The sequence below is a fragment of the Aethalodelphis obliquidens genome, unplaced genomic scaffold, assembly GCF_003676395.1.
Source record: "Aethalodelphis obliquidens isolate GAN/ISIS:26980383/991018 unplaced genomic scaffold, ASM367639v1 scaffold17, whole genome shotgun sequence".
Taxonomy (NCBI): Eukaryota; Metazoa; Chordata; class Mammalia; order Artiodactyla; family Delphinidae; genus Aethalodelphis; species Aethalodelphis obliquidens.
This window is the reverse complement of record NW_020837961.1, coordinates 20,792,561-20,807,498: the sequence shown is the minus strand read 5'-3', so window position 1 is coordinate 20,807,498 and position 14,938 is coordinate 20,792,561. Positions and strand designations below refer to the sequence as shown.

General features: G+C 34.1%; 1 protein-coding gene across 4 annotated transcripts in view; it reads right to left on the bottom strand.

Annotated features, from left to right (window-relative positions):
• Positions 1-227: 227 nt before the first annotated feature.
• The window catches only part of ELMOD2 (ELMO domain containing 2), a 28,283-nt gene continuing 13,572 nt past the window's right edge, over positions 228-14,938 (bottom strand). For all 4 annotated transcript variants that reach the window (XM_027117051.1, XM_027117049.1, XM_027117048.1 and 1 more), the window contains 4 exons: positions 12,389-12,522; positions 9,070-9,138; positions 8,195-8,328; positions 228-3,776 (listed from right to left, as the gene is read on the bottom strand). In XM_027117051.1, coding sequence (XP_026972852.1) covers positions 3,631-3,776; positions 8,195-8,328; positions 9,070-9,138; positions 12,389-12,522 — 483 coding nt within the window. In that variant the 3' untranslated portion in view covers positions 228-3,630. The remainder of the gene's footprint in view (positions 3,777-8,194; positions 8,329-9,069; positions 9,139-12,388; positions 12,523-14,938) is intronic.

The window sequence follows — 14,938 nt, the reverse complement described above, 5'->3', positions numbered from 1 at the left end:
CTTTTCTGGCCTCATAATCAATTGTTCTTATCCAATAACATCTTAAATAGGTAATTAGTGGATGAGTTAAAGTCACAAAAATAAAAAAAATTTCTGTATATTCTGATTTACTCTATAGGAACATGATTAAAGGATTAAATAAGAAAAGTATTATTTCATGAACATAAATGACTTAAATAAGGGATGAGGAAGATGGGAAGCGAGAAGTATTAACAGAAGGGCTTATAACAATTTCAACATGTTTTTATTTGCTCACAACATTCCAGACAAAATGACATCGCATTTCAACTATTGCTTTTACATAAGAAGTTAATTGCTTTATCCAAAGTAGACAAAAATCTATTTCTTTAAGTTGCCAACCAGCACTCTTTCCCCCAGGGAAAGCTACTGCTTAAATATTTTTTGAATACTTTGTTTAACAAAAGCATAGACTCGCCCTATAACAGTAATGCAGTAGTTGGGTCTTACCTGCACTACATTTAACATTTTTCTTATCGAAAGCTGAAGCCAGGAAAAAAAAAAACAAAAACAACTCACAATTTTTCTCAGATTTTTACCAATTCCCTTAATCTTCATTAAAAAAAAATTACTCTGTGGAGAGGTTCATAAATACGAAATGGAAACTAAGCCTCCCCAGAAGTTGGGTGGACCATTTATCCTGAGAAAATAGCTGCTGGTCCCCAATCATTAATTCAAGAAGGATAATAAACATTATTGCCCTCCAATTTCTTCTCTTCTGTGCCAAGATAACATGTAATCTCTTTTGCTCTGGCAATGAGCACTCCACTTTCACACTCATGTAATGCTTCTTTCCTTAGGGCAAATCTTTGACCAAGTTCTATTTCACTGAATGCAAAGGGGAGAAACAGCACATAAACAATTACGAACACTGGAATAAAAATGAAGAGTACATGTATTTCGCATAGAAAAATACATACAAATCCAAGTTGCTCTTAAAATAGAAAAAAATCAGGACGGGCATTTTTAAGAAAAAGATTCTGTTTTCTAAATTGTAAATGGTGCCAGTAAGACACTGATTTTTATATCTAACTATATCACCATATTTATATATAGAAAGGGGTTGGTCTAGGTTCGCTGATGTCCCCTGATTTCTCTCAAATCTTTAGAGATTGTCTTTCAGAACATATTTAAACTGCAACCATTTTAATTATATTTTTAGACTATTCTTATCACTGGTTCACTCTTCAATCTGGCACATACAAAAATTCATTTCAGCACTGATTCACTTTTTTGATGCTAAAACAAACAATTTTCCTGCTACTTCAATTCTATCACTACTTTGGTATTTTATTATTATAGAAACAGGTAAGATTCTAAATACGGATTTTCAGACTACCTAAAATTCTAACATACATATGTTGAAAGCAAGGAAAAGTAGGAAGGCAGACACAATTATCATATTTTTCTTTTCATGTATGTCATTATCACATGAAAGTCAGAAGGCTCATGTTACATTCTAATTTACAACTGATGACACTTAGCTTGGCTTTCAAACTAGCAAACCTCAGAATCTGTTGGTGGCTTTTAGACCAATTTGCTACAGAATTATCTGAAATGGTTACAGATTATTTTAAGCAAAAACAGAACAATGCATTATACAAACAGAGGTGGACTTAAATAATATATTATTGAACAAAATTTCTAATAACATTTTAAAAACATTATTAAAAAGTTTGTTTTACTCCCTAGAAGGGGAAAAACTTAATTACTTGAAAAGTTTCCTCTTCCATACTTGAATCATTCTTTTATTAAACATACAGACAAAGGTTTAAATCAGTTCAAGACCTCATCTGTTAAAAGATGAAAATATAAAGGTAAACATTTTCTAAAACTAAAAGACTAACAATTGCTTTCCATGTAATGGTAAACACCTTGATAAAATGAACTTTAATGGTTAATACCTGATCCTTATCTCACAGAGCTCTGGCTGGATGACAAAGCATAGAAAACATTTAAAGAAGATACTCCCAAGGTTGAGAAGTCTCCTATAAGAAACCAGTTTTAAAATTCCTATAATACTGAAAAGCGTTTTGCCACTATTATAATAAAATGAGCCCAAGTTTTAAGTTTTATCTTGTTGAGAAAAGAATTTTAATGCATGCACTTTTAATGTATGTGCTAGACAACACTGCATCTGTTATTTTCCAATTGTTTATTTTTTTTAACCACTCTTCTCTTTGGCAAGTTTAAAGAGAGAGGTTTGTCAATAGGCATAAACAAATACTTGAAAGTTTCCGGTCTTGCTATATCACATAAAAGCGAGTCCTTAAACACTTGATATATACCATTTTAAAGCTGTGCTAACTATCCTCATGTTTTAGATTAAATTATGTGTTTAATAGGCTGCTTTCTGTAGGATTTAGGGAGAATCTGGTAATCAGATGAACCTATCTTTAAACTTTTAGTTTTGCTATGAGTACAAATGTCTAAAACACACAGAGAAGAAATCGTTCCTGTTAGAATCTCATCACTATATAATCCTTGACAGCACTTGCTGCTCTCCTGAGATTTTTGGAGAATAAAGCTATACAAAAAGCACAGTCATCATCCTTAGGCTACTTTAGAATCCCACAGACTGTTAACTCAATGAATACCCACGAAGTCCATACATCATTATCTAGAAACACTGTGGAGTCAAAGCAGAGAAGCAAGACTTAACAGTAAGTAAAATAAACCAACGATGTTTAACTGAGATGTTTAAAAGCTTTGTTTTTCTCTTGTTAAAACTCAAAGACAGCTTTATTGAAATAGCACCTGTTCTTTGAGTATAATCAAGATTTTCTTAGCAAATGCATCTCTTTTCATAAACATACATAAACATACATAGAGAAGCTTCATGAAAGGCCCTCATACCAAGCACTAACTACAAGTTCTTCTCTCTGATAAAAAGCAAATACTGAAGATGAGAAAATGTCTTTAAGCTTTAAAATTCCACTGTGATATTTCAGTGTGGTATTTAAAAACAAAAAAGCTAATCACTAATACTGTCATTCCCTCATTACCTATTACATGACATAATCAGAGAAACCGAAAAGGCCATAATTCTTCGTCATCTCTGACTTATCTATATGCTCCTTTTGCTCCTATGAGGCAACGGTATGACGTGTGATTGAAATGCAAACAAAGAAAACCATGAAGAACGAATCTCTCTGTTAATTAACCTACAAATAAAATAAGGCAAAGAAAATTAAAAAACAATCATTTCCAGACTAAAAAACAAAAAATCTTAGGAGCTCTGAAAAGATACCAACTTGATAGCTACAATACATAAACATGAAAACTGGTTTTTACACATTTTAATCAATCAAGTTAATAAAAATACCTGATTTGTACTTTTACACTAAATGGGTTAAGTCCCAAGTTCCAAACTGTAGCTCACATGACTCTACAGAGGGGATCTTTGGAAGGATAAGGTACCTTTGGAGGACAGTGTATAAACAAGTGTAAACATACACTGATTGTCTACTAGCTTTCTTAAATAGAATTTCTGAAACATTTTTGTAGGAAATTATATATAAGGAGTGTAAATGATCAGATAATTTCTATTACAACATATAAATTCTGTTGTGTGTGCAAAATGTGGTAGAAATAGAAGATACCACGGATGATTCATATTTTTAAAGTAAGTGATACATTACAATCCAGTAAGAGTCCTTTAATCTTTTCATGAAACTTCTCTCTGTACACGTTGAAATACATAATACTTTCTGGCTTTTCTTCAAACCAAAACTTGTCAAATTCATACACAAGATAACCTGCAGTTAAAAAGAAACCATAAGTACAGTGCTCAATAGTGAAATCACATCCAACCATCTCATTTTAAAAGTATATCCTAATCCATATTAGGATTCAATGATCAGAAACCATCTTAAACTACTAGAAACCTGAGGAACTTTATAAGAAATATTTTTGTATGTTCAAAATAAATATCACTTTCAATAAGATACTTAGAGTACATATACTCTTTGTTGCAAAAAAAATCAACAAAATGCCTCAAATTTAAGAGAGACTGTCAAAAGATACCTTGAGAATAGGAAAAAAAGGTTATCCCCAGAGACCCCTGAAACAGGAAAATGAAAGTACAAGAAAATGGATAAAGTATAGAAAAGCTGTTTTCTACTTGATTTATAAATCTAAGTTATTTCTGCTTTTTTCAATGAACTATCATATCAGCACCTTCCCTTTTAGTAAAGAATACATGAACTCGAAATAGGCTTAATATTTTTGTTTTTCAATATCCTTATTACAGTAGCCAAATTCACACTCAAAATGTTAAAAATATTTCAGATAGGGCTTCCCTGGTGGCGCAGTGGTTGGAAGTCCGCCTGCCGATGCAGGGGACACGGGTTCATGCCCCGGTCAGGGAGGATCCCACGTGCCGCGGAGCGGCAGGGCCCGTGAGCCATGGCCGCTGAGCCTGTGCGTCCAGAGCCTGTGCTCCGCAACGGGAGAGGCCGCGGCAGTGAGAGGCCCGGGTACCGCAAAAAAAAAATTCAGATAAATGTGTAAACAGACATATTTACAACAACAAAAAAATGCGAATTTAAAACCGCTCCTAAACCCTATTTGGATTCAACCAAATGTATCTATTTAATTATTTAACAGATGCTTCTATAGTCCTCGCCATGTGCTCATTCACTCTCATAGCAATCCTATGATGCAGTACTGTTATTCCCATTTTTCTGTAGAAGAAATAGAAGTGCAGAGAAGTTAAATGACTTGCCCAAATCACATAGTTTGCAGGTGGTCTCTATTATGTTGTAAATTAGACTTTGTTTCCACCAGAATCTCATTTCCCCTTCTGAAAAGCTATTCAAGAAGGGATAGAAGTGACTTATTTCAGATAAATGGGGCGGGGGGATAAAGCCAGTGACTTTACATAAAAGGGTGGCTAGGCTATCACAATTGCCTAGTGTGAAATAAACGTAAATTCAATTTTAAAACATTAGTCATAAAGCAAACATTAACAGGTAAGAACCGTGACATTTCAACATTGAAACAGCACTTCAAAAGAAGGTCCACTGAAGAAAGATTTCAGATTAATCCCTTCATATATGATAAAACAAAAGAAGGTCCACTGAAGAAAGATTTCAGATTAATCCCTTCATATATGATAAAACAGATTTTTGTCAACCAGGATATGGGACAAATCAAAGAATAAGGCCTCTTTGAGCAGACAGACACCATCTGCTTCCTGTTCCCAAAAGACAAGCTGAGAATGGTAATCTTGTAACTATTTTAAACTAATATTTTAAGTCTTTCTTTCATTCAAAATTTATTTTGTGTATACATTAGCACAAAAGTACATCTACAGAAATTACTCATCCATATATAAACTGAGTCTGTGTTCTCCAGCACCCTACCCCCAGTATCCTGAGAGGGGTGTGCAATCAAAAACGTTGGAGATTAATGTTCTTGGTAGTACGAAAAGTCAGACAACCATCTAAATTTTATAGAATACAACTTGTTTTCGTATTTCTGGCTATCAGGTTTTAGCTGTTTACCATTCCTTTAAATTGCTTTCATTACCTATTCAAATGACTATATAGTCTAGAACAAACTGCTCAAGAGTAAAATACTAGAAATTTCTTGCTTCAGAGTGAGGTCATTATAATGTAAACTGGTGTCAGAAAAAGACTGACTCAAAAAACTGAGACTGTAATGGCTAAGTTGATTTAATGAGACATGAGGAAACTGCAAGATACCGAAATTCTAGGATGCTGGCAGGGCCGTACATGGCATAAGACTCCTAAAGCTTGCCATGAAGTGATGGAAAAGAGTTGTTTCCATAAAGCACCCCTATTGCCCTTTTGACTCTAGGAGTTTAGAACACCAGACTCAAGAGAAACACCATAAAAAATTTCTAAACTTACAATTCCCTGTATGCTTCTACTGCCCCTAACCAAAGCTGCAGGGACGCTTGAGATTTTCCCATAGGGATTAAAAACAGGAGAACCACAGGAACAGGAATTAACTGTAAACTGGTATGAGGGATCTTACTGGGGTGACAAAAATGTCCTACAACTGGATTATGGTGATGGTTGTACAACTCAGTAAATGTACTGAAACTCATTGCATTGTACACTTAAAATAGGTAAATTTTATGGTATATAAATTATACCTCAATGAAGCTCTTACTAGTCATAACTTTTTGGTTGTAAATTTGAGGAGTTATTTTTTTGGAACCACCAAACCAATGGTCAGTGACTTCCCAGGATGACAGTGACTGTGTGCTTACACGTTAAATGCACAAAAGGTGACAGCAGAGCTAAGGAGCTAAATTACCACTCACTGCTTCCGCCTTGCCCATGGAGAACCACAACAGCAAAACAGCAGGAGAGACAAGGGGGAAAGGGGAGATGGACACAGATCACAGGAAAAGAAAAATAATCTCTTTATATAGTTCTTTCTTTTAGATAGAAACTACTATCTTGGAACTGATTCGTACGAATGAATTGGGCTCAGTCCCCCAACCAAAAAAGGTAGGTATGTTTAAAAAATAAGGTTTCACATTATTTTCTAGTCAGAATACGCCCCTTCCTAGAAAAGCAGAGCCTTAATTAAGACATGAAACTTTATTGGTAAAGGGTATGAAAATCAATTTTGAGGGGGAAACTTCTGCGTAAAAGGTGGATGTACGTATGTGTGTGTGTGTTTGCTTTAAATGTTTCAAGAAATTTGAAAAACATAAGCTTCATTGTTTTCCTGATGATCCACATCTCCATGGATAGGACTGATAGAAACAAGGCAACTAAGAAGGTCCTATAATGACTTTTCCACCTCACATATTACTTTGATGCTCTTCCTGGTCAGGAGCCAAACAAGATGCTGGTGTTGAGGGCACTGGAAGCAACAGTATCCAAAGATGCTCCAGCTACCCCTCTGCAGGGGAAAACAATACTGCACAGAGGTCATTTTGTACTGCTTTCCTACCTGTCACTCTCCTGTATTTATTTAAATATGGTAAAATGCTTGATTGGGGGGAGGGAGTTTTTTGGTTGTTTCTTTTTATATTTGTTTTATGTTCAACAGGCACCACTACACAACCATCTATTTCATACAGAAAACAAATATCTGGAGGCAGTCAGCAAAGCCCCAGGAGTTTAGGCACTATGCTCAAAGTCAATGAGAGATGTAGGAGAGGAAATCAAATCAGACTGGTGGGGGGAAAAAACAGTTCCTCAGCAACAAGATGGAAGAAAATGACTAGATTTTCATGTTAAATAACTATACCTTCAATGTGGAGATTTGGAAGAGGGTCATCACTGAAAAACTAGGGAAAAGGCTATTACAGTAACGTAGTAACAAAGGACTGATGTCGTGCAGTTACAATGGGATAGGAAAAAGTAGACAAGTGCAAGAGAAATTTAAGAAGTAGAGAAACCTGGAATTAGGGAGTAAGTAAACACAGGAGGTTGTGGGAAAGAGAGACCTGGATGACTCCTTCAAGAATGGAGTTGAAGAAGTTATGATTTGGACACTTATTATCTAAGTAGTTTCCTATATGCTAGTTTCCTATGTCCTATCTAAAGACACAAAAAGATCAAGAAAAAATAGAGTATGAAGCCAAGCTAGAGTTGAATTCTTTGCTTCTGAGCAATAGCTTCAGAAGATGGGTTCATTCAATTAAACCTTCAGCGTTCAACTATCACAATAAAAGTTAATGGAACAGCGGTGATATGACTGCTTTAGGAACAGTTATTTAATACCCCAACCTAACACAAGAAAACCTGGCCTTGAAATAAAAGGTGTGTGTGTGTGTGTGTGTGTGTGTGTGTGTGTGTGTGTGAAAGGTTCCTTTAAATTTCCTTACAAGAGCAACCAAATGATCTGTCCTTGACTCAACAGCATTCACGAACCAGTATCCAAGAAGAAAAATTCACTTTATAGTTGACTGGAAAACAAATGTCTACAGAAAAACTGTGTAAATCCTACATTTGCATACATGTCAAAAATTGCCTCACTGAATTTTTTAAATCAGCAAATATATAAACTGAAGCACAAGATACTCTTGGATACCCATCTTCCATTATCTTCCTGTTTTTGAAAGACTCTAAATAGTAAAATGACAAGTATAAGTTACATATTTGATAAAGGTATTATATACAATACTTTCCTAAGGATTAAAAAATTCTCTTAGAAATTTCTACTTTTAACTCATTTCAATACTCACAATAAAACTGGTGAAAGTGTTCCATTGTTGGTATACCAGGAACAAAGTTGTAGAGGTGAAACTTCAAAGCTTCACTCTTCAGCAAGCTATAAGCCATCTCTGTAAGATTGATTCCAACTATTGCATAAGAATACCTATGTCAGAAACATTACCAGTTATCCCAGCTAGCCAAAATAGCTCATAAAGTAAATTTTAAATTATGCAAGGAATTAGGAAAAAGTAACTTTGATCCATTTCTAACACTGTATTGATTTTACAAAAATTTCTACATATTAATTTTTATTCTTTAGAGGCTGTTGGTTTTCTGGATATTATCTAAGATATGAAAACAAAGCTCTGGCCACGTGAATATCTAAAACCAAAATCATTTAAAAAAAAATTAAAAAGAGTACTACATACACCCTCATTGATTTCTAAAATATACTGAGTAATCTGATATTTTCTCCTCCATTATCAGGGTATTTATTTTTATGATGTAATAGTGTTATAATGCTTTTTCAAAGATAGGTATCATTATAAGAATAATGATAAAGCTAATAATATGTCAACTTGCATTTCACTTCACAAGTTTCAAAGCTATTTCTCACTTTCTTATTCCCATTTCAAAGCCATTTCCTATATTCTTATTTTCAAATCTATCTCTCAGAAAATGTTTATAAGGTCCTTATCTCCATTTTATAGATAAACTATACCTTGTGATAAAAATATACTGAATTACATACAAAATTGGTTTATGATCTCATTTAGCCATAAAATAATATATCATGCAATATTCTTTATGAAGTTCTTATTAACTAGAATAATCTAATTTTTAAAAACACCCGGAAATACTTTCAATTCAAGAGCTTATGGTTTCTTTAACATATCCAGCTTACCCTAACTTTGGATGATTTGAACGTGAAAGAATCTGATGAGCTTCACTGGTATAATTTTCACTGAAATACCTGAAAAAGTTTAAGAAAAATAATGAAATTAACATGTCGTTCAAATTGAAGATATCCAGAAGCAATTTTAAAAGCTACTGTCAAAGTGACAGTCTTACTGCCCAAAGCAGCCCAATCTCCATCTCAAGTCACTGCAGTGACTCCGAGATGCTTCTGAATCAAAACTTAATTCTGAGCTATCAGGCCTATCTAGTACAGGACATGGGCCCTTCGCTAGACTTTGAAGCATTTTGACAAATAAATGATCTAACAAGAGACTTTTATCTACTTTAAAAGAAAATCTAGAGTTCTGATTATTTGTTTGTTCTAAATTTTCTATAAAGTAGTCACTGTGTACCTGTTAGGACACTTCCTTTCACCTGAGCTCATTTCTTCTGTTGCAACTTGAGTCTATATTGCTTAATGCCACTGTCAATGCAATCAGAAGAAAGTCAATAGCCTTCCTTTTGCACTAAAAAAAAAACGCTCCTTGATCAGTGGTGTAACTAAAATACTGGCCACAAAACAGAAGTATTAGCAGGTACAACAGAGAAATATATAAAGGTTCATAAATACTGTTGGCTTGTACTAATGCAACCTCTTCGAGTTCTTAAAGATAGGGACCAAATCTATTCAAACTTTGGATCACCCCATAATGCACTGATACTCATACACATATGATGACTGGCTGGATGTTTATGTAAGGATAAGAAATAGAAGAAAAAATGGATTTCCATGGTTTATTTAAATTTTAGAAGGCACAGTCATTGACATTTTCATAAAGCATAGAAATTTCTAACCAAATGTCCCTCTATTTTTCCTTCTGTAAATTAATAATACAGACTTCCATTTTTCTTCATTGGCTCTAATTTTCAACCCATTTTAACAGGGATTGTTAATTTAGAAGTTCATGAATGAATGATCATTCATGAAGAAAGGGGGATCCATGAATCACTTTAAATTATTCATACATTTTCTGTGTGTACATTTTCTGGGGAGAGAATATACAAAACTTTCATTTGATTCTCAAAGGGATCTGTAAATCCCCAAACAGAAAAAAGTCCTGTTTTAGTGCAATGCTTTCTTTACATGTTCTAATTTTCTACTTTATCTGGAGGCAGGCTCTAAAATGCCCTTAGTAGACTATTTATATTTCTTTTTTTTTTTTTTGCATGATACTCAATACAATTCAGTATTATATTAGTATTTCAATAATCAAGCTGCTTTTAAAATATTCAATCTGTAACACAGAGAAACTTTTAATTTCCTTGCTGAACTTACCTAGGAAACCCCTATGTAAACAGTATCTAAGGAAAATAAGCATCTATGTAATAAGGAGACCTATTCCTTACAATAATCTGCACTGACTTACTTCCCTTCTTTCCTTCCTTCCTTCTCCTTTCTTCCTTCTTGCCTTCTCTCCCTTCCTACATATATTTTTGGCCTTAGCTTGTATATTTTACCTTTCTGCTTCTATTTCCACATTTATTCAGATTTTTCCAGTCTCTCTTCAATTCATGTTCTGTAAAATATCCTTTTTATTTTATACCTGCCTGAGCATTCATTTACCTAAAACAACGTTATCTATCAAACTACCAGCTGTCCTTCAAAGCAACAAAATATTTCAAGAGATTTGATGACAAAGGTCAAGAAATTTTTAAAATTCATTACATAAAGGTATTCGAACAGCTTGCCTGCTTCCTGACTGTATCTTTATTTTGATCCTGAAGAGTTATAGCTCCATACACAGGACAACAAACATAATTAGAGAGAAATTAGAGCTAATTTTATGTTTTCAAGCATCTCTAGTACGTCAATGGCAATCAAATAATTAATATATCTGAATCTTGGTCATTTTTCAAATTAGTACATACTAGCTCTAAATAGAGTAAAAATATCTGCAAATCATTTAAAGGTCTATCAGAACTCCTTACCACAGTCTTGAATCAAATTCTATTAAATTATTTAAATTTTAAGCTAAATTAAATTATCTTCTGGCAAATGCTGAAAAATCTTGATTTCTGAGGAAATGAACCAAAAGAAAGCTTACTCAGCAAAAGTTAAGAAAGGAAGCATCAGAAGAATGTGTGTGTCTAATTAAGTTTCAATTATCTGTGTAGTTTACAAGTACCAAGAAAAAAGATGGTTTTTAAACGCTAAAAACAAAAGATCCATGTGTTCTGAACAATAATGAATTTTAAAATATTTCATAATTTTTCCAAGTGAAAACAAACTGCATTTATTCTAATTAAATTCCCCAAATGGAAGTTTCTGTTTATCAAAGTGGAAAATTGGCAATCTCATTTTCTGTAATTATTATTATTATTCAGACAACAGTGTTTTATCTTTGAAAAGTAGCTGCATGGAAAACGTTCATGCTCATACAATTTAGGTACTACAGAAAATGAAATACTTTTGTAACTGGAAAAAATTGTAGATATTGAAGCCCTACTGTTATCTTCTATTTTCCCCCCAAACGGCCTTATCCATATTGACCTAGATACCTTTTCTGAATATTAACATAAATTAGCTCAGTTTCAGGACTAATTTTTCACAGTAACAATTATCCAAACTTTCTTAATGGTTAGTGTTCCCATTCTAGGCATTTTACAGTCTATAAATCACAATTCAAGGACAGACACAAACACTAGATTATCTTCATTTGCATATTCATATTCATATTAATCTTCCAGTTTACTTTCTATAATAGTTTTGGCTGTCAATTCTGATTTTAGTTACATATTTTGAGATTTCATACATGTGCCCAAGCATAAATATTAAAGAAGAAAAACAAGAGACAGTTCATACAGGCTCTGAAAAGTCAGGGATTTAAATTACTTGTCACAGATGGCAAAGAAGTGTTTAGAGGCTTTATCATTATCTTATCTGGTTAAACCTCCTAAAATGAAGTCAGAGAGCCAAGAGAGAACAGGCAAGAGGATAAAGAGAGTAAGAAGAGAGTACACACAGTTCCTTAAAAGGTATCAGAAAGGCGGTCAGGAAGAGAAAGAAAGAGGCAAGTATTGGGAAGTAAAGAAATCACACACATGCACGCGTGTGCGCGTGCACACATGCACACACACACACACACACACGGTATATGGCTTATGTATTCATATTGTTGCCAGCGCATTAGTAAATACCTTTAGCATAGCAGTTATTAAAATTCAGAGATAGTATAAAACTAGATTGATTCTCACTAAAATTTAACAAGATTAGAGATTACATGTAATTTCATTTAGAGAATTAAAGAGAGTTTATTTTCACTTACACAAGATTGATTAATCCAAGTATTCCCATGCCTCTGAAGTCTGTTTTGGGATCATCACCCTGGAAACCAATGTCAGCCCACTGCTTGGAGATTCTAGCCTTCAATTTTTTCGTGGGCATTAGAAGATTCCAAAGCTGTACAAACATGCTTCCATATTACAAATAATAGTGATGCTCGTAATTTACCAAGACATTTTTCTTCTCATAGCTGATATACTGGTAAGTCGAATGCTTTAAATTAAACAACTTTTGTAGACAAATCATAGGCTCAACAAAGACTATATTTAGAGAACTTTTCAATTAGCCTAAAAAATGTAGCATACTTATTCCAATTTAAAAGACATACAAAGAACAGTAGACTTTGAAAAGGTAACAAATACACAGAAATCGAAAACAATGAGATGTCTTTACTTACTAAGTAATACATATATACCAGAATTAGTAAACTGCTTCCTTGAGAAGAACACAGTGCCAGGCACTTGGCCCTTGCCTCAAACACTATATACTTAAGTAGGCTCTATTCTAATGGTGGGTGATTATCCTTCATCAGAAGGAAAATAAGTCTGAGATAGGGAGGGAATCATGGAGAAATAACACTGATAGTATTAAAACCTATATGATCATTATTTTACAAATTTTCATAGTTTTAAAAGAAAAAGAATATGACTTGGTTGTAAGTAAATATATTCCTTAAGATTGAGGATTTAAGAACAACTATCACATATTGGATAGCAACAAACCAATTAGTGCAAAATAAAGTTTAAAAAATGTAATCAGTCATTTTCTAAATTCAACACCACAAGTCATCAGACAAAAGAGACTTAACAAAAGTTGATAAGAAAGTTTGTGAAAATTTGCAAAACAGTAATACTTGCTTTTTTTTTTTCCCCCACTTCACTACCATTTCAGGCACTGCTGAGTAAAGGACTCCTAATGAAAGGAGTATCCTGTTACCTAGAATGAAATGTGAAGACTTTGTGACCTTACTGTAAGACAGGGTCAGCACTCTGGCCCTGAAGCGAATCCAATCATTAGACTGGGTTTTATCTGGTCCCTTCTTTCATTACTCACACATGCACCTGCTCACCTTAGCCTCTCTCCATGAGCTCAGCAAGGGTTTGATTATGCCAAGGATGAGGCCTCAGTGATGTGGTGAGAGACAAGGTAAGACCACTAAAACTCAAAATTCAGCATGCATAAATATCATCAAATTTCGGGGTTCCACCCCTGAAGATTCTGATTTCGTAGGCAAAGGTGGAACCTTGGATTCTCAGTATTAAACACTGGTTAACTTTAGTGAAGGTGGCTCTTGGACTGTACTTAAAGAAACACAGATCTCCTTAGCCCCTTACCCTGCTGAGCATGTGTGAGGCTGGGTGATTCACTGCCAGCAACTGGCTCTTCACCTCTGAATGAGTTTCATGATGAATCACCAAGTTGAAAATTCCCTTGACTCAAATGCTAGGACTTGGGTCTTACCCCTTCTCTAAAGGAAAGGTATTGTGTAGAGAGGGTCTGAAGTTAAGGGAATAATGATGACGAGGAAGCTATAAAGAGGTCAACCCTTAGTGAGTGCCAGGCACTGTGCTAACACTTGAAACATAAAAATTCAACCCGCAGCAACAGTCCTTTGAGTAGTTTTATTATCCTCACTGACAAAATCAAGTTTTATTTTTAAAATTAGGTGAAGTGTATATTTATCTCCTCCTGAAAACAAGTTTTGTTGTTTTTAAACTTGCCTCTTACTGTTACTTGAATACTCTCAATGTCTGTTTCTTTCCACTGCACTTTTAGTTTATAACAGACTCCTAACACCAGGTGCCATGTGCTATTTTCCCTAACTATAACCATTTAAAAATATAATTAGAATAGGTGAAGTGGATGGGCAGCTGATTCAGCTCTATTTCAGAACTGATCTTTCTAAAGCACATGACTTCATCTCCTCTAGGCCTTAGAACTAACCTCATCCCTACAATAAAGGTACTAGATCGGATGATCTGGAAAGCTTACTCCAGGCCTGATATTCTGGAATTTCAGCATCTCACTGGCTTCATGCATTTTTACTTCAGAAATAAGAAATAGGAAGGTCCTAAGTAAATTTCTTTACTCTCCTAATTTTTAAATCTATTGTGGCAATATTTGGCACATTTCATAAATCCCAAAAGATCTGACATAATAGTCTGAAAAGGGACATCTATGTTCATAATTCAAGAGTAAGCTGAAAAAATGCCTAATTTATGTGAGGATTTATATAAAAAGTAGGGGGAAAAAATGTGAAGCTTGTGGACTCGTACTTCTCAGTTGAAAAGATCTCCCTTTATAAGTTTATAATTTATTTCAGAATTAAAAGCATTAAAATAAAATTTGAATCTATTTCATTGATGCCTATCAGGAAATTATAAAAATAGTTAACTAAAAATCTTTCACCAATATAATAAAATTCTATGAGAGGCAAAGAAATCAGATGGCTGTGTAAGCCTCCAGATTCTCCACACAGGCCTTACTGGCTCAAGCCTGATTTATTTGCCAGTGTAACTCCAAATACAGAACA